Source organism: Camponotus floridanus, unplaced genomic scaffold (genome assembly GCF_003227725.1).
Source record: "Camponotus floridanus strain SB8 unplaced genomic scaffold, Cflo_v7.5 scaffold26, whole genome shotgun sequence".
Taxonomy (NCBI): Eukaryota; Metazoa; Arthropoda; class Insecta; order Hymenoptera; family Formicidae; genus Camponotus; species Camponotus floridanus.
The window spans coordinates 794887-821122 of record NW_020229392.1 but is presented as its reverse complement, the minus strand read 5'-3'; the positions used below and the strand labels follow the sequence as shown (position 1 = coordinate 821122).

Below are 26236 nucleotides of genomic sequence, written 5' to 3'. Positions count from 1 at the left end.
CAGATTTTATTTTATTTTATTTTATTCATATATTATTTCATTTCATGTTTTAAAAAGCATATTGTCTCGCTTTATATTTTATATAACTCAACTATCTTAAAAGATGAAAAAAGGAACTCGAAAAATTCATATTTTATAAAATAAAATTAATATTTTTTATGAGAGAAAAGTTATAATTTAGAGATAGAACACACATTATTTTGTCTATACATTATTTTGTTTATAGCCTCACTCATAATAAAATAATTTTAAATTTTTTAAATTAATTATGATTAAATACATCTTTTTAACTTCATTAATGAAATATTAAAAATTTAATATGCGTAGTGACACGCCGCTCAATCTATAATATCGCACACAATCTTATTTTTTAGTTGACAGTAGCTATAACCGTTTGTAACTCGGATTATTAGCCACTTTTGCGATCGTCAAGCTTTCACCTAAGGTAGAGGTATCGAGCAAAGGGTGACTTTATCGAATGCCACGCGCTATACGTGCGTTATGAGCACATAAGCGAGACAAATGGCGAATCGCGAGCGCGATTTGCCCGCATTTATTACGGACTCGTCGTCGCGGCGCCGCGACGCGCGGTTTCGCGTTTGAAGCCTTCTAATCTCGATACAGGCTCCGTTGCGATGTGGCACAATATCAGAAATAGGTTTGTTAAAATAAGCGTACACTCTCGATGGCGCGTATACAGAACCACTCAGGGACGTATCAGCATTTGGTTTAAAGAGTGCGTTCCAAATATACGTTTGAAATTGTTAATCAATTGAAATTATTAATAAATTATTGAAGTTATTAATTAACCGCAATTATTAATAATGGAATTATTTATTGCGCGACTTTTCGTTGAATCGTCCAAAATTAATTTGTCACATGCACCCATACATATTTGTACTTTATATAATCTATTATCGAATAAAATAAATACTCTCGGATTTAGGATTTTTCAGAAAAAGATACGTCGATTGCATGATTGTAAAATTATTGAAAATTGCTTGTTTAAAGATTAAAAATGAGGATTTAACGCAAATTTTCTTCGTTAAATCAATTAAATACCAGTATTAAAACCTTCATTCCATCGCTGTGGAATTAAAGCTATTCCAGTAATGTTATATATTTTTCGCCTGATGTATGTATTCGTCTATAGATTTTTTTTATCAATAATTAAATACTATGTGTGCTGCATTAAAATCTCCATTTGATCGCACGATTGAAACTATTCCAATAATGTCACGCAGTTATGCTTCTGTCCGATTGATGTATTCATCTTATAGATTACATTCTCTCTATCAATAGATTCTCGTCGATTATCTTATAGTATAGAGCGCTTTGCAGGTAAATAATTTTATAAATCAATCTTGTAGCAAAAGAGAAAGAGAGAGAGAGAAAGATAACATATTAAAAAAAAATCTCTTATTTACTGTAAACAGATTTCAAATGAGGCTGCGTCACAGAAATATGCGAGTTTTTTCTTTTTTCTTTTTTTTCGTTTTTAATAAAGTGAGACGTGCGCTGCATCGCAGATCTATGATCTGACATTCTATAATGCCGTAGTTTCAAGTGGTGTGCACGGCTATATATAAGCGAAATCAAGAAAACACTGTTTCCGCGTGCGGAAGGGAACGGTGGCAGCGAGTGCCGGATGTTAACAGATAATGCGGAGCACTTGCTACAATATGTGGTGATATATTCATACCTAATGATCCAGGAAACGATGAAGGTCGAGAGGGGAACAGATTGAGTAATGTGTGAATAAAAGTGAAGCAAATTTTTCTAAAAGAAGATAAAAACAAGAACGCGTTGATTTTCTCTTTTCAAGCAAGGATTCGTAATAAAAACAGATATTCTACGTTTCGTATGAGTAATGTCTCGTGTTCCCGAATAATTTATTTCTCATACTTTGAAGCATTTACTTGTACAAGTGTGTCTTTGCTAACATAACCATCCATAATCAAGGTTTTATTATTCGCAAAAATAAAGCTAAATTAAAGAAGTATTTTAATTTGATTTGCTGAGATTTCGCAGCTTATGCAATATATATTTTTGTTTATATATTGTATATAATTGTATAATTAAGAATGAAATATTTTGTTTGCAAAATTCGCATGAAACTTGATTGAAAATATTTTTCTTAATATTGAAAAAACGGAGTATTTACTGAAAGATTTTATCAAGGAAAGATTTACTCTGGGAAATTCCCGAAAGATACTCTATAATTTCTCGCGATGCACATTCAATATATTTCATCTAACATTTTTAATTTCTAATTATATACGGTGTATATAATTAATAGTACAGTGATTGAGCGATGTCTGAGACAAAATGCAGAGATCCAAGATGCTCGTAGAAGCGCGCTGAACAGAGAAATTGAAGAGAGATGGAGCTATTTACTAAATTGGCAAATATCATTGAATCAGGAATATCGTCACCTTTTGATTGCGCACTTCTGCTTACTCGCGGGGCGAGTGTACTTATTTGTCAAGGACGAGACGCCTCGGAACTGACGAAGAATTATGTCAGAACGGCACATATACGTTTACCTTGACGCGTTGGCACGTAGAAAATTGTGAACATATCTTTTACTCGCCACATATCGCTGATTAATTTATCAATTGTCATTATCACGATAACAACCTTTTTTCTCTTTATGCTAATTTAATATCCGAAAATATTAGTCTTCATATTTAAGGATATATTTTTTAATTGGCTTTTAATTCTATTTTTAATTAAATTATGGAGATATCAGCAGCACGTGCACTTGTGAGTAACTAAATAAAAAATAAGAAAATAATAACAGATAAATAAAATAATAAAAATAATAAAAGATTAATAAGAGACGTAAAAATATCTACATCAACTTAATATAGCTTACAATTAGAAAATCTGATAGAAAATCTCTATCATAAAAATGATAGCGAACTTTTGTTAAATAAAACGATTTATAAAGAAATTTTTCTAGTTCGCAAAAAATGTATAATCTTTTTCAAATTTACACAACATTTTATTTTGATTAAATAATGCACAAGAATGTGAAAACATATTTGAGCCGATTTCTATGATATATAAATCTATAAGTTTATTAAGGCTTCGATTTTTTTTTATTTAAGCATCACGTTGTACAATTTGCGTGGCCGGTTTTCTCACTTTTAACTACACCATGACACTATTTGGAATATGTAAAGTTCGGAGATAAAGAATGTCACTCATTTCGAAGACGCTTGCGTAAAGTGTACATACACGTGCGTCGAAATTCACTGGTCGAGCTTATGAAACGTTTGTTTGCCGACCATCGAGAGAACAGCCCGGCAGCAGCCTTCGAACGTTTTATTCTCGCACGCGCGCTCAAGGTGAGGTGTAATTAAACTTTCATAATTGTCCGTTGCATAATGAGGACGAGACTGCGAGAGACTCGTCCATCGTTCACTACATACTCTGAATTCGAATTGGCCGCATTGACCACAATGGGATTGGCAATTTGCGGTACAAATAAGGTTTTTTTGCATGTTTCTTACAATTAAATTAGGAAATAGAAAAACAAGATATAATATATAAATAGGAAATAAAATATTAGCAATTCAAAATACTAACAGCAAGAAATGAACAATCAGGAAACGCACGTGAGCTTAGCGTATTATTTAATGATTTTGTTAGCGATTAATGATTATACGATTTACTTATCTCCAAAATAAAAATCTGCGTATAAATAATTCCAATATTTGTATGTATATGTATTATATATTAATTCTTCAAAATAATTTGATATTATCAATTAAGGATATGTTTAAAAAACATTGATATAAACAAATGATTTTTAATTCTAAAAATTATCTGAAAAGAAGTTATCAATTTAAAAACACATATTGATCGCCTTTATTGGATACATATCGTAGACAAATAACAATTATATTTATTCGTTCGATATTTCATAGTCAGTATTCGATTACTAACAAAATTGCTCGCTGGCTGATCGTTATGAAATTAAATTCTTTGAAACTGATACCTCGCATTCTGATCCACAAGTAAACGGTGATTTGCGTTCGGTATTCTAAAAACGTAATAACGCTATAAGTATGTAAATACGTTAATTAATTAGAAGCAGTCATGCGTCACGATGCTGGTTTAACTACGGCCGTCATTCCTGTCGCGTATGTCATACGCACGTTTTGTCGCCGCGCGCGTGTTACACTTTAAAACGTCAACCGTGCAATATACGACGCATACCGTTCCTAAGGCAAGACATAAAATTTCGTGCGATAAGAATTCGCTGCAAGGCTATCGACGATTCGACAAGCAAAGAATAATATAATATAATTTCAGATGCAATCTTTTATATATGCATAGATTAATTTTTTATCCGTAAAAAAGGCTTAGATTTTTACCTATCGATTTATTTTGTCGTGAACACAGCACATTCAGAGAAAAGAAGCTAGAACAAAAATTAAGTTGATTGTTTTAAAAATGATTTTTTTTGGTAATACAATTGAGCAATATATAAAATTCTTATTTATTATTAATGTTTTCGTATAAACATGTACGGATTTTCTTTAATTTTTTATATAAATCTCAAATTAAATTATAGAATGTTTTTCGTGTATTTTTTGTTAGTATAAAAAAACTTAAACAATTTAATTAGAGTATCAAATTTATCATTATACACACACATTCTGGTGTAAAATAATTATTTCAAATGATTAACATTATCTTAAAATACTTTTTGTCATTGACAAGTAATCCAATTACATACTAATATGAATATTAGAGAAAGCTATATATAAATATTATCTTATTATAAATATATTTGTATATATTGTATGTAAAATTTTGACTTGAAAATTTTACTTTTTAAATACCTTTATATCTTTGTTATCAAAAATATTTTTTCATTTGCATATAATTAATTGTATATATATATATATATATATAATCTTTTATCTATACATATTTATGTATAATTTTTTTATATTAATTTAATACATACACATATACAATCTATAGAAGTTACACACACATATATATATATATATATATATATATATATATATATAACTTTTTTAAAAACATTTTTTTTTAAACTCTCACCCTTAACTCAAGTAACACGATAATTGTACAAAAATTGGAAAAATTTGTCGAGGTTGGCTATTTTGCGATAGCGTGTTCAAGAAGAGAAAGAGATGGGGAGAGGGAGGGGGAGGAGATGGAAGGGGGAATGCGACACAATCGGGAACGGGACGCGTCGATTAGCTCGAGGCGATCGCGCGTGGCAAGGACGCGTCTCACCTTACCTTACCTTACCTTACCGCGAAGGCTGTAAACCATCGGCTGTCATTCGCGCCTTGTACATACATTAACCGTTTATTTCCACACGCACGTGCATGCATGCGTGCGTGCGTATGTGCGTGCGTGTATGCCACTGTCGTGCCGCGCGGTAATCGGCCGATTATAACTTGCGCGCGCGACCCAACTTTCTATATGATATGGATGATTCCACGGTGGAAATCCTGCTCGCTACCTGCTTTTGCCGCGCAGAATTTCACTGGAATGTAAAGGAATAATTTTACGAAACGTTAATATTTAAAGAGACGTTAATATTCAACGGGAAAATTATTCGGCGCGATTTTTATACGGAAGTAGTATAATATTATTTTTATTTTTTCACTTCTCCGCGATGTGCATTCCATTATGCGCGTATGCGCAAACTCTATTCACATTATAGCTAATTAATTTTATCCGTTATAGCTAATTAGATAAGAGAAACACGCGGCTCATTTTCCTTTCACTGCAAAAGTGAATAATCGTTATCGTGTCACCTGATTGCACTTTCCACAAATATGATTAATATAGTTTAATTTTAGTTAACCCTTCTTTTATGTTTTGCTGTCCGTACATATGTATATTGCCGCTATCGAAATTAATATAAAAAGAATCTTATTTCACAAAGGATTGTAAAACACAATTGTAAAAACAATATTTAGTTTTGTCGATATATCTACGTGATAAAGTACTTATGTTTTCGTATATTCAGAGTACGACCTTTTTTATTTTTCCTGAAATTAAAGGAATGATTAGTCAAATTTAATTGATAATTTTTAATATTAGATATTTTTCTAAATGGAATCTCTTCTGGAGATTTTTGTATTCGATCTCAAATTTCCTTTGCAAAAATCTGTCACTTATTTTTTACTATATCAGAGTTCTTCATTGTCAAACGAAAAATAAATTTTATTTGTTATTTTTACGAAATAAATCTTAAAAATATATTAAGCAATTTTGTATAAAAATCTTTATAAAATTTCTATTCAGATATAATTTTCTATTCAGACAAGAAAAATCACATTATTTATTACTTTTATGAAGTAAACTTTAAAAATATATTACGAATTTTAGAGAGTTTTAAATTTTAAACTCAAGAGAATATGCGTAATATATAATTAATTAAAAATATATATTTTATTTGTATTATTTTCACTAGATATTATATAATTAGCATTACATCTAGTTCTTATATAAATTCATATCTTATTCATTACAAAATCACGTCTTTTTAACATATTAAAAGACATTTTATTAAATATATGATGGATATTTGATGGAAATTTTTTCAAGCAAATATATTGATAAAATCGATCTTGAAAAATCATTTCTTTAACTATAACATCTAGGCGATTTAATCCTGACATAGATGAAAATATCGTACACACACTCTGTCACACAAAATATATTAAAAGTTTTCTTACGTGATTTATGTACGTTCATCCTTTTTACCACTGTTGGCGGTTAAACGACGTTATTTCGGTATCTCCCGGTTAACTTATAGGCTCTAAGCGCATATTCTCTCTACTTCCTTGTTTTCCAGACCTCTATATATACGTGAAACTATAAATGGATGACGAAGAAAGTATGCGCCTCTCCAGTTGTACTCGACTTACCCACTGATCTCACTCGCCTGATCTCACTAACAAGATTGTCGAGATTATCGTTTCATCGATTTCTATACTATAATTTTCCTTTTTGAAAGCATAACTCGAGGATTTTTATCAGGCATATTTATTTTTCACCAATTTTTCGTCGTTTGGTAAATAGATCTTAATAATACATATAATCGCAATTTTTTAATTACAACTTTTCAATTTATATCATCTTATGTCCTCTTCATCTTTAAAAATATTTCCTATTTGATTAAAAATATTTGCACAATAAGTGAAATAAATAAGGAGATTTGCAATAAATGCTTCAAACGACATATTTTTCAAAACTTGTATTTATGTTACAAAGCTACGAATTTAAAAAACAGATAAAATATGTCAAAATATAGAGAAAACAATTATTGCTTATGCTTTCGTAACTTGTTTGCAATGCTAGTAAGCTAAATACGTGGGAGAACGAGCGACAGAGATCGCTGCTCGGTGATCTCTGGTACGGTTTCCTCCATCCCATCGTACAGAATACGTTGGTGTAAGACAAGCGCAATAGGATCGGGTGATATTTATTATGTAACGGTCAAAGGGGTTAAGCATTCTGGGAAAGTTTCCAGAGCAACGATTGGCCGGCGGCTTCCGTGATTTCGTCACCTGCCAATCAACGCCCCGAAACAACTTTCTCCGAATCCTGACAGGAGAGACCTTCTCTGTGCACTCCTTTAATTTGCATAAATGCAACCAGCGCGAGTTGCCGCGTTGCAGACATGTAGCAAGATGCTTCTTTTAAGTATCATCTGAGAAATTATCTCCGTGATATTCAGAAATTAATGAAGTTGACTTTAAAGAATATATTTGACTTCTAATCATTGCATTGCATGCAACAGTCTCGCAACTATTGCGTATTAGCCGCGGATTCTTTAATGAAGCTAAAACCTATTTTTGTCCAGCGAAAGCTTGACACATGATTATTGTTGTTGTGATGTTGTGACTAACTTTCTATTTTTCTACGTTAGATATCTATTCAATTAAATCTCGAATTGTCTGCGTTAAAATGAAATGCATCACTTTGAATTAACGAGATTTTGTAATCCAAACTCTTGAAATTTAATATTAAAAATTTAATATAAAAAATTTACACAAATTTACACAAATTTAATATAAAAAATTTACACAAAAGATAATGTATATTGCATTTGTGTGTGTGTATATTTCAGAATATAAATTGTATCCATTCTTTGATATAACTACATTATTTTAATAATCATGTATTATAAAAAAAGTATGTAAAATTACACCAACAATGAGTGTTACATAATTTTGTAATATTTTTGACGGTGCATATTAGTTATTAGACATTTTTTCTACCTTCTCGCACGTTTGATATCCGACAGCAGTTTTAGCCTTGAAACATACACGGCACAAATTTGTACATGATAAATTTCGACACAATCATACATATTTGTATATATTCTGGCAGACAAAAGACGAAGGCTTCGTGCACGGATATTACATCACATTAATGAATCATTGATAAATTTTTGTCGTTTCTATTCGATATTTGAAAATAAAGCGGTATAAAAAATTGTATTATCGACTATTTTCATCCTGTTTATATTGACGTATTGACATAATAACATATGTAACAATCGAAAAAATATGTATTACATGCGCGAATATAGCTGGAAGCGTTTTTTTAATGTAAGTTTTAATCGCGAATTTGTAACAAGTTATGAATTCACACTCTTTTGTTTTGACTCGGAATCGATTTAAACTCACAAAATTCTTATGAAGGCCGATGGCTTTCTGCGATCTCACGTAAACACATTCATACAAGACATCGGAAGTTTTTTGATTGCGACAAAGTTTTATTAAATGAAACGAAACGTTTCTTCGTCTCTCGATTCAAATAAAACACGTTTGAACGAATTTCCAACATCACGTTCAAAAATTTATGTGATACGATATGATATAAATATGCGATGTCGTAATTAATTTGATATTTTTCGATTGTCAGTCAATACAATAATGAAAGAATAAGCAGAACGAGAGAATAATATTGTATATGAGACAAAACTTCTTTAAATATTTTTATATTTTAATATTGACCTTCCCCTAATGATCTTCGTCCTACAATTTAATTAATATGACGTGTTTATTGCCTCATCAAAGAAAATTAGCTTAATTAATATGTATTATCGCAAAATCTTGCTTCTTGCTTTGAAAAACGCGATAAACATCGCGTAACACGTGTAGTGCATTTTAGGTGCATCATCGTGTATTCTGCTAGTCATAATTATTGGATACCGATAGTATTGTTGTAGAATCGGACTGTGACCCTTACATAATGTCGATGTGATGCATGTTGCATCGTTGTGTAATCTGTTTGTTCTCTTATCCTCTTCATTATGCATAATGAAGATAATCAGCACCCGTTTGGTTAGCAATGAGGATATTTTTATGATATTACAATATTTTTTCTACCGACGATTTTCTAACATATTCTATATTAGATTATAATTCAAACAGAAAGTCAGTAATAATTATTAATATAAATTGTAAATACAATTTATAATAGATTTGTTGTGGTAGTTGTATTAATTATTATTACGTGCCATTGATTTATAATTTAAATAACCAATATATACGATTAATATTTAACATTAATTACTCGTTCGTTATTAACTTGATTTAATTTTCTAACTTTTAATCGCGCCAATGCTATCTTAGAGATAAACTCGGTTTGCCTCGCGAAACATAAATCAAAATTCTTTGGAAATCATATGGAAATAAAAACTATAAATATGATTTATACGATTGATTGCAGATGTTCTCACAATTTTAATCGGTGTTTTATATCTTATTTATACTCCTCGCTCTTTTCCTGCTTATAGAATGGAAAGGAAGGAAGTCACCGTGCGTTTTACGTCTTGCGGTTGCGTTCGATAAGTTTTCGGTTTCTCCTATCTGTTGCGAGCAGATGTTATTTCCGCTTTTACACGGGCATGGCCTTATGTGTCGCACGTGTTACCGTAAAAAGAATTTCGAGCGCATCAAAACAGGAAAGTTGTAAGGAAAAGTATTTTCCTCTTCTGCGATAATAAAATAATAAAATTTGCGACTGTTTCTGACTCTTGACTTTTTGTCTATTCAATCTATCATGACCAAACGTACAAGTAAATGCATATTTTATTATAAAAGAATTATTAAAATAATAATTATTAAAATAATATAAAAAGATGTATGTGTATGTATGCAAAGATTAGATAAACATATTTTTCGTAAAATTAATTCCAAATGCGAATATTATATAACATCAAGATAAAAAATATCGCAAAATTAGAAACAAAATATTTAATGTATTAAGTTAATAATTATCTCGCATTATTAATTGAACAATAAATTACACTCGTATCTCATGCACTATTAATTTGTAATATTTCGAAACAATTTCTCATAACTTTTTACGTTTAATAGCGTATATAAATTTTCTTAACGTGCTGAAAAGCCAATCGATTCTGCCGATGTATTTATCGATTGCTAATACATACGATAAAAACGATAAATTAACCATTCGAAGACACGGTTCTGCTAATACACACCTTTGGCAACCGGAAAGATACACTCATTCTGATGTGACAAATGCGCAGATAAGACGCATACATGTGCACGCACACATGTGTATATTCACACACACACACACACACACACACACACACACATATATATACATACAGAGCGTATTTACGCGTTTACAGCGAATGTTCACATTCAAGGTATTCTGTCGTGCGACCTTTTCTAATAAACCAATGGGAAAAATCTATCTTCGCCACCTCGAAATGTCACGAGTATTTATTGCAAATGACAGAATCTTCTCATGGTGCGCGCGCGAGGTTCGGCGACAAGAAGGATAGAAGAATATACTCGTCATCGTCGATCGAGAACAGAATACTAGGGGCTAGGCATTGCGATATACTTGGAGGAAGAACAATATATCGATCTTCAGTTCTGCGCTAACTACATAGACATTCACACAGGCTGCACGTTCGTTGAACTTAAGTTCAACTTATTGTTGGATATAACAATTTTCAATACGATATCTGGTAGATATTCACGGATATTTCAAAATCTGTTTATTTTCGACAAGAGTATTGCTAAGATAAGATTCCGGATACGAATTATTAGTCCCAAATATAGTTTTATCGAATAATTTTGAGACTGTACAATTTAAAAAATGACAGAACTTTACTGAAGCTACTTATGAAGAAACGAGGAAATATATTTTCGAAAATATTCTTTGTCATTTAAATTATTAAGCATCATTAATTTATCCGTGAAAGAGAAATAAGTTTTCAAAGTAGAGATGTTTAATTTAATTTTTTTTTGACAAGCAGACATTTTAATTCCTATTACGATCTTAATTAATTAATTTTCTCTCGTCTTTCTGTATAATTTACATATTATTATATAGTACTGTTAAATAATAATTCAAAAAAGTCGGCAATATTTAATTTTTAGCTTTTCCAAATAAAAAGTTTGTTATTTAGGCCATTCGTGTACACGCTTATTCGATCAATGTAGGACAATAGAATGGTGTCAGTGCTAAAATCAAAGTTCCACCAATTTTCATCGCATTGTCCCGTATTTACTGGCTCGCGCGCTGGTCTCGCACCAGATGCGCCGTTAACCTGATTGCAAGTACGCTCTTCGTGTAATGCTTGGAAGGCTTTGTGTGACCTACCGAGCGAGGTACATCCGTCGAAAAGTTATAACGCGACGTCGACGTCCCTTTCCCCGCGAATGAACGCGTGCTCATTCGAATCGATGCTATCGAGGATATCCAAGAAGGACATTTACGATAATGACGACAGATCTCATTAGATAACATTCATGCACACCCAATTCGAATTACTTAGAGCTATAAGTTCTCTCGATCGAGTCGCGCCGGCATTTTACGACTCGCGTCGTCGTTTAAAAGCGCTTCTTATTGTTAGACACCTGATTAAAGTCGCCAAGTGACATTTAATCAGCTTCCTCGAATTGAGTGGCTGTTTTGATATTTGGAAGCGATTAATATTTTGGAAAGAGAGTAAAGGACGTGAGCCAACGACATTGATTGAATCGCAATTTTTCTCAAAAAATTTGTGTATGTGAAAAAAATAATTAACATTGATTCATTTTTTAAGGTAGATGATATTTTGATTGTAACGATATATCTATAGGGTATTTGGAAAATGATAAATGTTACATCGAGGTCGGTTAAAGCCACGGCCTATTATGTCTGCCTCGATGCACCTACACACGTGTAACGATCCGCGTTCACATCGTATCGCGATTTTCACGCCTAGTTTGGTATTGCGACGATAGGCAGGATAATCTATCGGTGTTTCTCTTTTTTTGATCGTTATTGTGAAATATAAGAATGTCCATATATGAATATATCCAATTTCTCTCGTATTCATGATGATCAAGTTCCTAAGATATTTTATACATGATTTTTTCTCTACACCTATTGTAAGTATTATTCATGTATTCATGATATATATGAATAATAGATATATACATGCATATGGAATTTTATATAAATTAATTCTTTTCTAATAATTTATAATGCAATTTCTAATTAGAATTTTATTATAAATGCAATAAATCCTTTTAATTAATATTTTTAATTATTATTAATAATAATTATTAACATTTTGTTTACAATTGTGTACAAATTATTTTTTAATTTTATAAAGTAAAAGGTTCTCTCAATTTTATACCATTTTTTTATAGCAAAGGATCGTATATTAAGTAACTTTGCAAAGTGTCAAACATTCTAATAATGGAAATATTAAATAATTTATATTCCTTTCTCTTCCATAATTATTTTAAAGTCTGAGTTATTGAAAATCTGGTAAGCAATTGAATCTCGTTTCTCTCGATAACAAGAATTGAAAAGATCCTTCCGTTTGAGGTCGAGGTTTGTGCAGTCGTGATGTCTAATCGACGAGGCCTATTGGGAAATATGTCAGCACGCATTCCGGAGACGAAAAGAACGTTTCTCTCTCTCCGGGGGCGACATGCAGGTAACGTCGTCGGCCTACAAAGGAGATAGGAGCGTCCCGCAACAAATGTTTTTTGTCTCGGCGATCCGCCCGAAAATAACGACGCGATGCAGAGATCAAAGCCCTCTCCCTCTTCGTCGAGTTCCACCCCTCTCCGCAGCCCTCCACCTCTCTAATCCCACCCACACTGCGGACGGATGAAAAAAAAAGCAAGAAAAGAGAGAGAAGAAGAGAATCCTCCCACGATTCTCTCTCGTCATGAGTCGACCTCGGGCGCCGCTCGCTCCTGTTTACGTGTCGCGGTCTCGATGTCTCAACGGTCTCGTCTCGTCTCGTCTCTATCTCTCCCGGGGCCCTCTCGAATCCCCGTTTCTCATCCTCCTCGTCGTTGTCCTGATTTTAGCGAAGTGTTGCGATCAGCATCCGCCGTTCGTTTGTCCTCCCCCTTTCGTCTCGACCTGTCCTCCCTCTCCTTCGCTCTCAGTAACGTCTTTTAGCGAGCGATCTGAATGCCCCGAGGCTCCTGGATCCTGGGGGCCCCATGTGAAAGTCGCTTTTGTGATGTTTTCTTTCACTACCTCAAAAATGTAGTTTGTACCTAATATCGAAGGGTAATTGTTGAGAAATATATTGACGTACAAGATAAAGATATTACAATTGGCATCTGTCAATCATTTAAATAATGAATTATTATTATGGCATAATTAATACGTGTTGATTTTTATTGAAATAATATTCGCTAGAGTTTTATAAAATAATGATTCTTAAATTTAAATTAAATTTAACGCTTATTTCTTATACAAACATTTTTCTTTTGCAAACATATATTTTTATTTTCGAAGGTATCTCTATATTTTTAAATCAATGAATCTCATAGGAGATTTTTTTTTATTTTGACACAAAAGGCAGCTGTCAAAAATAATCCTTTGTACGCGGAAGCGTATATTATACAAAAATACTAAATCCTACGCTGATTTTCGATTTACGCCTCGGGCTCCCAATATTTCGAAGACGATGTTGCTCGCACTCGCTCACCTTAAAACCGAGTTCATACGCGAGTGCGGCCGAGGAGAACGCGGCTATTATGTGTCGGCGACGACCATGTAAGAGAAAGAGAGAGGTCTGTTTTATTTATCTCGTACAAGGATTCCCCGACGTGCGATATTATTTTCCTTCTTCCAACGCGTTTCGTCGATCGAGACGTTTGAACGCTGCGATGAATGCGAAGAATCAGACGTCAGAGAAATTTTTGAAAAATTCCCCCTGCATTTCGATATCAATATCAATAACTGATTACCCTAGTAATCAGTTGAAGTCGCTCGATAATCCGATAATATTAAAACATTGCAATTTATTCTCGGTCATATGATTGACACACGCGATAAAAGACGTTTAAAAACGTTGCAGCCGAAAACTGATAATTTCACGAGGGGGCGAAATAATTTAACACCACCTGAAGTATATCGAGAACTAACCATTCGCAGAATGAGGGCAATTAGATTCCGAAAATCCGAGAAATTATCATTTCATTTAATCGCGATCGATCCGCTTCGCATCCGGCGATTTTGATGGCTCATTTATTCCCTTATCTGTCATTTTTCCTCGATTTATCCCTCATTTTTCCCCGCACGCTGAAGATATTTCAACGCTCGTTGGCGGACACCGTATATAAACACGCTCCGACAGAATTACGCTTTAACGCACCCGAAATGCTTCGCCCTTACGCAATCTCGGGGTACGTCGATCCCCCTGCGCGTTTCCTCCGCCGCGTGCATCCTCTTATAAAACGCATACACGCACACCATTCTTTCTTTCTTTCTCACATGCTACGGCAACGGCCCGGAGCCTTTTGTTGCTCGCCGAGTGGGCTCTAGTTGACGAAATATTGACATCCGAGAATAGAAACCCGTTGCGGGATCTGCAGAGGGGTTCACTCTCCTCCCCCCAACCCCTCTGTCTCACTCTTTCCCTCTCTCTCTCTCTCTCTCTTTTCTACCGTCGAATGATGGAGCGGTGGTGAGCGGAGAGGGCGGAAAGCAACAGCGGGAAGAGAAAAGAGAAACGAAGGGAAAAGGCAGAGGTTGGGTCGGTCGTATTCAGCATGAATTTAAAGGGGGTGGGACGTGAATGACGTCAACCTCCGAATCACTCCTTCTCTGTGCGCGCTATATCTGGATATTTATATGTATGTCTCGTACGCGTGTGTGTGTTACACGCACGAAAAAATGTGTGCATCGCGCGCCCCACGTTGGTTGGCAGATTGGGGAGGGTAAAACGTCGAATATGCACGGGTGACAAACGGAATATTTTACGCTGGACGCGTATTGGATGAAAATTATTTCGTAATCGAAAATATACACACTGATGCGAGAGAACGATGAGTGCACAGTGGGGCAATGCATTTATCGAATAAAGTTACACGTATATGTTTGCAACAATTCAAGCAATATGCAAGATTAAATAATGGATACGATACTTTGTTGTGTTAATGATGTATCAAATCTCGGTGTATCTCTCGTCAGCGAAGAGTTAACAATAATAATCTAACATTGATGGAGCATTTTAAATTTTGAACCGCAATTTTGAGATAAATTTGCGAATGTAAATAGCTTTTAATTCATAAAAAAATTATATATAAGTCAATATTTATATAATAATTATATAATAATATATAATAATATATAAGTCAAAAGTGTTAGGTACGATAGTAGAGAATGATCGCTAAGATTATCGATATGAATTGAATCATTGCTAAAGTTGGATATCGGCAAATGAAGGAAATGCAAGAGCGCGTTAAAATCACTTTTATTCGGTTTACGAATCTATTAAGACTCGTTAGCAACGTCGCTTGTGATCATCTCTGCGAATACTTTTTGTATGCAGTTCTCAAATATTTAAAGCGCACGTGTTAATCGATCGCTCGGTCTCCCCAACATTTTCCTAGGCTCTGTTGAACGTCCCTGATACTCGCCCCCTCCTCGTAGATCACAGACGTGCGTACGTGTGTGCTCCCGTACTCGCCACGCCGTATTGAACGAAGAGGCTATTAAATTTGTTTTTGTTCGAGCGTCATAATCGTGTCTCGAGGACAGCGCGTGTGCGGAGAACCTTCTTTGTGCCAATCTGTGACGAAAAAGAGAGAGAGAAAGAGAGAGGCGAAGGAGGGCGAAGGGGGGGGGGGCTCTCAAGTTCCCGCGGACGTATAATGAAAAAATTGCTTTGCAAACGATTGACATATGCGTCTGGATACGCTGGGTTTGCTTCACTCGCGCAAGAACCTAACCCGATTTTGTTTTGTCTTCGTGCATTTCATCGCGCTCACGTTTGTTTGCCGCGCGGAGGTAAAATAAATCGCCAACCTGTTACCTGTGAAATGAACCGGTAGTAAAACACGTCAAACCTGTCAAAAACAGCTGATTTACGCTCTTAAAAGTTGACGAAATAGACGCGATTTTCTATCGACGAATGCGACAACGTTAATCCATTAGACACGCGACGTCCGAAAGATTCGATTAAATATACTTGAGATATCGATTCCTTCGAGCACTCTATTAATAATTATCAGGTGTAGATAAGAGTTTGTCGTGAATATAAGCGGCGAATAATCTACTAAACTTGAAGAATTGGGGGATGAGGTGTGCATTGGTTCGAAGAATATCTGAATATATTCGAATTTTTCAGTCAGAGGATACGCATTATCTTATCAGGAGTTCGAAAAATGCGTGGAAAATCTATATCTTATCGGAATCGGTCGATTATTTTACTTCCAACAATACTGTTTTTGTAATCGATTGCGCCACAAAAATATTTAAAATGTGAATGAAATATTAGTTAAATCCATCATTATAAGATTACTTTTCATCCAAAGTTTTTAAATGATGTTTTTTGTAATAAAAGCTTTTAAAGAATATTTGGAAGCAGAGGAACTTATTCTCTTGGCTTTTAATTAATCGAAAGAGGGTATTAAACAGATTATTTTCGTATCTTTCAGCGCAAATATGTTGAATTAAATTTAAAAAACCGCACAGAGAAAGTATAATGACTAAGCATAAGAAAACTGCTTTCAAGCGACTAAGAGTGTTAATACACTAAGCTCGAGTGAGTGGAGGCGAGTCTGCGAGTGAGATCTCTTAAAATCCGACTTACTTTCCAATCTCACTCACCGTTATTATATGCAAGTAAAAGCAAAAAATAAATTTGTAATGATAAACAATACATTGATAATATTACATTAAAAATTATGTACATCAAACAATGTTTTTGAACGATATTAAAAAATACAATTAGTACATCACATTTATTGTAAATACTAATTAAATGATTATACTTAATCTATGAAGTCACTACTTACGAAATACGATATGACTTATTACGTGTACATATATTGGCAATAAGTACATATGAAAAGAGAGTGAAATGTCTTTTTACCCTTTTTATTTAATAAAGATTAATTGATTATAGTCAATTTGATCAATTTAATAACTTTGTATCCACATATTAATTGCGATTAAAATTATTATCTTTCTGAACTTACATTATTCGCAGTCAAAAAGACATTGATTTACATGAAATGTATGTGTATAAATGTCGATTACAGGGAATATATTTAACTTTTGTAAATAAATTCGGTGAGAATTTCATGATTGAGATATGTATATTTAAAATTCCAGATAAAATTAAAGCATTTATAAAATTATAAATATAATTTTAAAGTGAGTTTATTTATTGTGCGTGAACTTTAAATTCTATATAAATAAAACATTTTAATATATTTCAAGCCTGAAAAATTTCAAATTTTCTATTAAATATATTTTTTAAAATAAATATTTATGTATTAAATAATATATACTGATGTTGGAGTGAGAGTTTCAATAGCAGTAATAGCAGATTGCTGATCACTTACAATATTAAAATAAAAATGATCAAAGAAGCAATTTTCTAAAAATTCCAATAAAATTCCATGAAAATTTCTTGATTTTTCAGAGTGAAAATCCCTGGGAATTCCAGATGTGTTATTAAAAATCAGACCAGACCCACGTGAAAGTTTACGCGGTTTAAAGGGAAAATCAAGTAACGTCAGATAAGGACCGCGATGCGTTTCTGCTTTTGCGCAAAGCCAGCATTACATATCTGCGGGCACGCGCAAAACTCACCGTACGCACGTGGTAATCTGATATCGCAAAGACACGCTCTTAAACACTCGTACTCGTCTCTGGTAACATTTATTATACAGTTACCGTGCAACAGTTGCTGCACTCTCGGGAACCTGTTAGCGCAGCCAGTAATTTCTATCGCGATTCGAGAAACGTGCATATACGTGACAAAAAAAGAGTTCGTATCAGATCTCCAAATGTATGATGTTGCATTTTGCACTTGAGTTTATGAAATGCATTTTATTTCTCCCAAAGGATACATTCGAAATAGCACGATAAGGCAAAATAAATAACATGAATCGTGTGAGAGAAAGTCGTATAAAACTTCCACCTATTCAACATGCTCGTATGACTTATGTTATTGATCCAAACATTTCAATTGGAGGGGACCCTTCTAGACGCGGGTCTCTCTCTGCATAAAATGTCCTTTGGAACTGTAGTAGCTCTTTTTTTTTCAGCCATATATTTTTTCATTATCTAGATTTCTCTAAAAATTGCGCACGTTACCTTATAATGGGCCTCTTATATTTCTTTTGCAATTTCCCACAGGTAGTGCGATAAATTCGAAGAGAATTCTCTTATCTCTTCCAAGAGTAATTTCACTCGTTTAATTCATTTGCTAGCGTTAAAAAAATACTTGCGATCAAGAGGAATGTATAAAGAAATTTAGAAAATTCTTCTGAAATGTTGGCAATTTTTGCGCTGAATTTTTGCTTGTAATAAATAATCTTAGCGATTTATATAAGGACGTTCGCATGTTTGTCCCGAGTACGAATGCTCGCTCGCGCGTATCTCATTCTTTCGCCTCCTCGTGTTTCGCGACGAGGCTTCTCGCGCAAAGTACGAGTATCCTGTGTAACGTCCGAGACCCATCGGAAATCGTGCATCGGTGGAGGAGCCCCGCTTCCCGCCGGGTTCTCGCACGGCCGTCCGTGTTTGCGGCAGCCGCGCGGGGGTAAGGCACGTATTATGAACGCGCGCGACACGACACGACGCGGCTCGGCTCGGCTCGGCTCGGTGTGTGAATAGCGAGCACGTGCATTTCCCACAGAAAAGCAACGGGGGCTACGCGTCTCGCAGCGTGGCCAGCTGGGAATACGGCCGGGGTTCGGCTCCGCTCGCCTCGCTCCTTCGGGGTGCGCGTCACAGGGATGGTTGTCTTCAAAAGAAACGTATCGATAATTGTGTGCGTTTGAATTTTGATTGTCGCCGCGATATATCGTGCTACGATGAGTGCCGTTAGGAAAAAACAAAGTATCGATACGTTAGATAAAATACACCTATTATCACCGATTAAAGGAATGCTGCGATTATTTTTGATATTTTTGAATTATTTTTAATATTTTTGAAATTATTCGCAGCTTTTTTGCTAAAGTACTTCTTCAAGTCTATAACTTTTATGAATGTCTTGCAAAAATAAAATCTATATATTTTTTATAATTTAGTACTAAACTATCCATGATTATTTTTAATATGAATAAAATTATTTAAAATTGTGTATATACAGTAGGAGATTTTTTCTTCCTTTTTTTGTATTTTTTAACTGACAAAAAAATTATAAATATATATATAAATTATTCGTGAAACGAGAGATAAATCAATATTCATACGCATCATTTATTATGTTCCATATGTTTTAAAAATATTAAAAAAGTAAGTTCTTCTTTCTATGAGAGAATATTTAATAAAAATATTAAATTTATTTAAAAAAATAATTGTGGAAATACATTCCCTTTTCGTGAAAATCTTCTTATTGTACGTAGTTGTTATAAACTTAAATTTATTTACACGAAGCGAGATATCGAACACAAGAAATATGACCTTCCCAAATTATTCAAGTATCGTAAATGATTCTAGCATGTGTTATTGCTACGTTGTCGGTTATGAAATAAAGATCGCGCATGCAATTCGCCAAATACAGACTGTATCGATTGACGGAAATCTGTTCGTTCCTAGCAGAAATCGATTGCATGAGTGTGATCTGGACTTGGCAAATGGTAACCACTTTTCTGTCGCAAATGCAAAAGTTCACACTGCCATTTAAACTCTTGGCAACATGATTGACGATGTATTATCATTTATTGCGCATTATGTCGTTGTAAATCCAATCCTTTTAAATGTGTTTGACGTTGTATAATAACTATTAATCAAGCAAGTATTTTGTTGCTTAATATTGAAGACAGGCTAATAAATGATTTTTTTATTTTTAGTTAATTAAATGCATTAATACATATACAAATATATAATTTAATATATAAAATACATTTAATATATGTATTTAATTTTTTTTCGAAAAACTCGATAAGTGAAAATTCGTAATAAAAATAATTGATTTTGATAATCTCTATATATTTTTTCATTATTGAAACCATACTAATTTACATATTGACTTTTTAAACAGCTAAAATAGCTGTTTAAATAAACTATATACAATTATTACATTAGAATATATTTTATTATTATAAAATTCGAGAAAGGATTAAAATATAGAGTGTTGAAACGTCAATCGTACGCTTGCATCATACTTTACTGCTCGCCCGATACGCCAACTCCGCAGTTTCTAACTCAGTTATTTCTATAACTATCACCAATACACACACTATGATTCTCCAAAAAGATAATTTTATCTCACGGAGGGTTCAGATGAGTCATGCTCTCTGTTTCAGTGCGCCAATAAGCCGTGCGTTCGCATTTACCACGTTGAAGGCTGGTCGTCGTGTATAGAGAGAGAAAGCTTTTTCTCCGAGGATTGGCGGTGATACGATACAATCAACAACGGCGGCGATCGGCGTCGGGGTGCAGCCGTTATCATCCGGCTATCATAGCACAGTGCCACCCCAAAACGGGAGGGGTGGTTCGCCACTTCGTGTCGCGGCGATGGTAGCAGCTGCCTCCGCTACGGCCACCGCCACTGCCAGCGTGGTGGCCATGCAGGACCGCCAGGATATCCCCGCGCAATTTAATCAAGTAAATGTTTAAGCTCTCGTGATGCTTATCAATGACACGAGACTAGGGAGAATCTTGATTCATGTAATGTAGAACATTTATGATATCTAGAGTTATATTAAAATAACGCGGATTGATGAGATCGATATTCCATTTCTGATAAATGTCTCCATTGTTATTTTTTTAGTAAAATCAAAAGAAAAATAATTTTAGAAGAATAATTTGTCCTATTCTGAGACTTTGTTTTAAAAAAAAATGTTGAAAGGAATAAAGCAATGTTAGACATTTCTTTTTATTCTAATTCTAATTTTCACAGCATTCTGTAAGAATTAGAGTATTATAACTATTCAATTTTTTGTTTCAAGAATTTGGTAATATTCTAAACATATGAATTTTTAATTAAAATTTTCATTGTGATTTAAATTATTACTCAACAAAAAATACGCTTCTTTCGCATGGAGTGATTTTTATTTCGTTTTTTACAACTTCTGGTATTGGTGAAATAAAAATGTAATGATTATTATTACTAGATGCAGAGCCAACATGGAATGCCCCCCCAACCGTACAATTTGGGGTACGGCCAAAGAGGACCAATGGCAGGAATGGGGCCAGTCGCGATGAACAACTTTAACGGCATGGGCACGATGAGCCCAATGCACACTATGAATTCCATGAATTCGATGAACAGTATGAGTGGCATGAACTCGATGAATCCTATGACAATGGGAGGCATGAACGGCATGAATAGTATGAATGCTATGAGCGGAATGACACCCATGAACTCCATGAGCAACATGGGTAACATGGCCATGAACAACATGATGGGACCCAACAACATGCAAATGAACAAGCTACAGGTATTTATCCATAATCTATTTTATACAACTTAAATAATTTAATTGCACTTTTTTTCTACATAATTAGCTAGAAGATTATAATTCATGAATTAGATTTTCTATTCTTCATACTTAAATTATTATTTTTTATATTTAATTATATTTTCTATTTTTCATGCTTAAATTATTCTCAACTTGTGTCGAAGCAATTCGATTGAAGGAAGGCGCATTTGTTTGCTTCTTTCAATAAATATTTTTGTACTTTTAGGGTCAGCCACATCAAGGCTACCCGCGAAGACTAGCGCCGTATCCGAATCCGAGCATACACATGGCGCAAAAGCGACAGCAGGTTCCATACCCGAATCAGAACCCAGCGGCTATGCAGCAGAGCTTCAACGGCATGACGGCGTCGCAATATCCAAGCAACTATCCTAATGCGGTGAGGCCGAATTTCCAGCAACAGTATCAGCCTATGCAAAATATGCATCCCACGGCGGCTGGTTTCGGACCCGGCGCAATGATACGAGCGACGAATATGAGGCAAACAGCGCCGGCTTACAATACCACGTCTCAGACTACCGCGAACCAATATAACTACGGCAATAACGGTGTTCCCGGTGTTTGCATGATTCCACCCACCTCCGTCGGCAATCAGTTCGTCGGTCATCAACCGAACACGGGATACGGCGGCGGCAACGCGTCGTACGGCGCGTCTACCGTAGCGACCAGTCAATATCAGCAGGATGTAGCGTCAATGAGATCGACGAATGGGGGCAATGTGAATTATCAGCACAGTCCCATTCCCGGCAATCCGACACCTCCGTTAACACCCGCCACCAGCATGCCGCCTTACATCAGTCCAAATCCGGATATCAAGCCTAATTTCAATGAAATAAAGTCGCCGGTCAACATTCAAAATAGTGAGTGAATAGTTAATGTTTTATTTATTTTTTATTATTTTGACGTAAATTATTTAAATATTCTCCGAATATGAATCTACATTAATGAAGGATATATAAAACCTCAAAAAATAATATATTCATTTTTTTATTTTTAAATTATAGAGCGTTTTTATTGTGTTAAAGTTAAAGCTGAATTTTATAAAATATATACGTATTTTATAATGTTTATATTAAGTAAAATAAGGAAACGCGCGCTTATATTAATGCAATTCCTACTATTTGTTCCAGATGATGAATTGAGACTAACATTCCCAGTGAGAGATGGCATTATTCTTCCGCCCTTCCGTCTAGAGCACAATTTGGCTGTTAGCAATCACGTGTTTCAACTGAAACCCACGGTACATCAAACGTTAGCGTGGCGGTCGGATCTTGAGCTGCAGCTCAAATGTTTCCACCATGAAGACAGGCTAATGAATACCAATTGGCCGGCAAGTGTGCAAGTCTCCGTTAATGCGACTCCTCTCGTGATTGATCGCGGGGAGAACAAGACTTCCCACAAGCCTCTCTATCTGAAGGATGTTTGTCAGCCAGGAAGGAACACAATACAGATTACCGTATCTGCATGCTGTTGTGTAAGTTTGAGTTTTATCAATAATTAAATGATTTTTTCTGCCATTTACATAACTTAAAAAGATATTCTCTCGACATGTTCGCTTTATATAGTCAAATATATTGTCTGTGAAAAAAATATACATTATTTATTCAGTATCAGATATATAAAATATTTATTTTTTATTTTTTTTTTAATTTTAAAAAATTTTTTTATTTTTTTTCTTCTCTTTGTATGTAAAGAGATGTGAAGAACACTTTTTACAGTCGCATCTATTCGTACTTCAATTGGTGCATCGGCCTAGTGTACGAAGCGTATTACATGGATTACTACGTAAAAGGCTCTTGACAGCAGAGCATTGTGTGACGAAAATCAAAAGGAATTTTAATAATACATTGACGAACAATGGTATACAGTCGGAGAAAGATGTAGTGGAACAAACAGCACTAAAGGTAAAATTTATAAAAATATTTGTACATTTTGATTCCGAATTTGATTTTCTAATGCGATACATTAATTATGATTTAAGAGAGAAGTGTCATGTGTATCTATTTTGTTACCTGCAGGTACCTTTAAAATGTCCTATCACTTTCAAACGCATTACACTGCCAGCTAGAGGACACGAGTGCAAGCATATACAGTGTTTCGATTTGGAATCATATTTGCAATTAAACTGTGAACGAGGCAGCTGGAGGTGTCCAGTATGCACGTAAGTACTAAATTGCTGAAAATTATAATGGAAGAAAAATAAACACAAATAAATTGTTGTATATTCTTTGCAGGAAACCTGCACAGCTAGAAGGCTTAGAAGTTGATCAATATATGTGGGGTATTTTGAATACATTAAATACTGCGGAAGTTGACGAGGTAACGATAGACTCGCTCGCTAATTGGAAACCCGCAAAGAACTTAACGGGCATTAAGTCCGAGGAAGAGAACGATTGTAAGAGAACGACCAAGGCTATGTCGCCAGGCAGTATGAATATGCCAACTATGAACAATTGGGACATGAATCAAGCTATGAGCCCCTACATACCGCCCGATATGAACAGTATCGTAAGCGGTTCGATGATGAACAATGCATCTTCCACGTATGCGAATAATAGCATAAATCATCGGAACACGTCGGGTGGAACATACGAGATAAATTCTGGAACAAATACTATCGGCAATAATGATTATGTCAGTGGAACGGGTCCACTGTCGCACTTAAATGAATCCGTTAATTCCTTAGATCCTCTCAATGCTATGGAAAAGTCGCTCAACGATCAGGTATGTTTTGCTGCAAAATCGATTGTATTCTAACTATAATAGTGATATAGACACAAAGGAATGACGGCAAAATCGACAATGTTAAATATGTATGTGTGACGTTTGTTATATATATATATATATTGCAGATGCCACATACTCCACATACGCCGCATACTCCGCAATCGACCCCTCATACGCCGGCTGGTGGAGCCAGTGGTCCGCCGAGCGTTCCACCTGCATCGCAAGAATCCACAGGAAATCATAACACTTCTGGCAATACGAATATAAATAATGATACCACGACCGACATACCATCAGATTTAAATTTCGATCCCGCTGCAGTTATAGACGGCGAAGGTACCGGCCAAGAAGCGTTAAATGTAAGTATTGCATCGTGTCAAATAACTACGTCATATCTACTGCGCTAAATCGAAATATTTCTTAAATTGATTTATAGAAGATATTAAAAAATTTGTTGTCTGTTCTATCACAGCTCTTGCCAGATAATGTGGACGCAATGGAACTACTCTCATATCTAGATCCACCGGATCTCAACACTCCGCCTAGTAGTGGCGCTAGCAGTGGTAACCCTTCGTCCAGCGATGACATATTGGCACTCTTTGAATAAGGAGAAAAAGAAGAGAAAAAAGAGGCGAGTGGATAACTTGTAAAGATGTACTCGTAATCAAACTATGACCCCTTTTTGTAAGTGATGAAAGAGTCGGTAATTCACTGCAAATTCGGGCTATCTTTGTGCACATTTGTCAGAATTCTATCAGTTCAAACGAATTGCGCAAAATACCTAATTTCTAACTTCTCTCTGATACGGGAAAGGATTATTCGGAAGTCTATTAGATGTGAGCATTTGCGGTGAAGAAATTTAAGTTTTATCGGGGTCACTAGGTGCTCTCACCTAATCAATGGTACAAATAATCTTAGTTATAATTATAATATTCCTATTGAAATTAAGGTTAAAGTGCTAGGATTAAAGAAACGATTTTTAATAATAATATGATAAATACTATACTATAGTTGCGATAAAGATATTATTGCATAAACAGCATTTTACTTTCTCTAATTATTAAAATAAAAATTTTTAGTTTAAATTGTTTCAAATTTTTTTTAGAGAAGGATTTGTGCTGTGCTAATTTAAACATTGCACTTAAATTTACATTTATATTGAATTTACAAATTACACATTTAAATTCGCTGTTCTTGCAATGAGATTTTTGTGCGAAAATCGGTCTACTTACATCCAAGGTTATGATAGACCTATATATGAAAAAGAAAACTGTACAGACATACTTTTGTAAATAATTTTAATCGAAATAAGTAAAATATTCATCTGTTGGGAATTTCTCACCTATGATGAATATTGTGCATATAGTGTTCCTTTCCTTTAGATTGTAGAGAAACAAACGGAAATGAATAAAACTAGGGGATATCGGGCTTCACACTGGAAATTTAATAACAACACACGTGATGTATCTGCCGAGTCTAAAAATAAACAAATTACAGATATAAAATGCAAGATAAGACGCAAGACATAAAATTGATTTACTTAC

At 34.4% G+C, this 26236-nt stretch overlaps 1 protein-coding gene across 3 annotated transcripts in view; it reads left to right on the top strand.

Moving 5' to 3' along the window:
- The window catches only part of LOC105257043 (zinc finger MIZ domain-containing protein 1), a 30959-nt gene extending 5232 nt beyond the window's left edge, over nt 1-25727 (top strand). Inside the window, exons 2-10 of one of the 3 annotated variants that reach the window (XM_020029316.2) lie at nt 20790-21090; nt 21600-21926; nt 22174-22825; nt 23096-23439; nt 23660-23869; nt 23984-24126; nt 24200-24689; nt 24818-25051; nt 25165-25727. In XM_020029316.2, the coding sequence (XP_019884875.1) occupies nt 21001-21090; nt 21600-21926; nt 22174-22825; nt 23096-23439; nt 23660-23869; nt 23984-24126; nt 24200-24689; nt 24818-25051; nt 25165-25299 (2625 nt within the window). In that variant the 5' untranslated portion in view covers nt 20790-21000 and the 3' untranslated portion in view covers nt 25300-25727. The other 2 variants (XM_020029317.2, XM_020029318.2) reach the window with 2 other exon arrangements.
- The last annotated feature ends 509 nt before the right edge of the window (nt 25728-26236 follow it).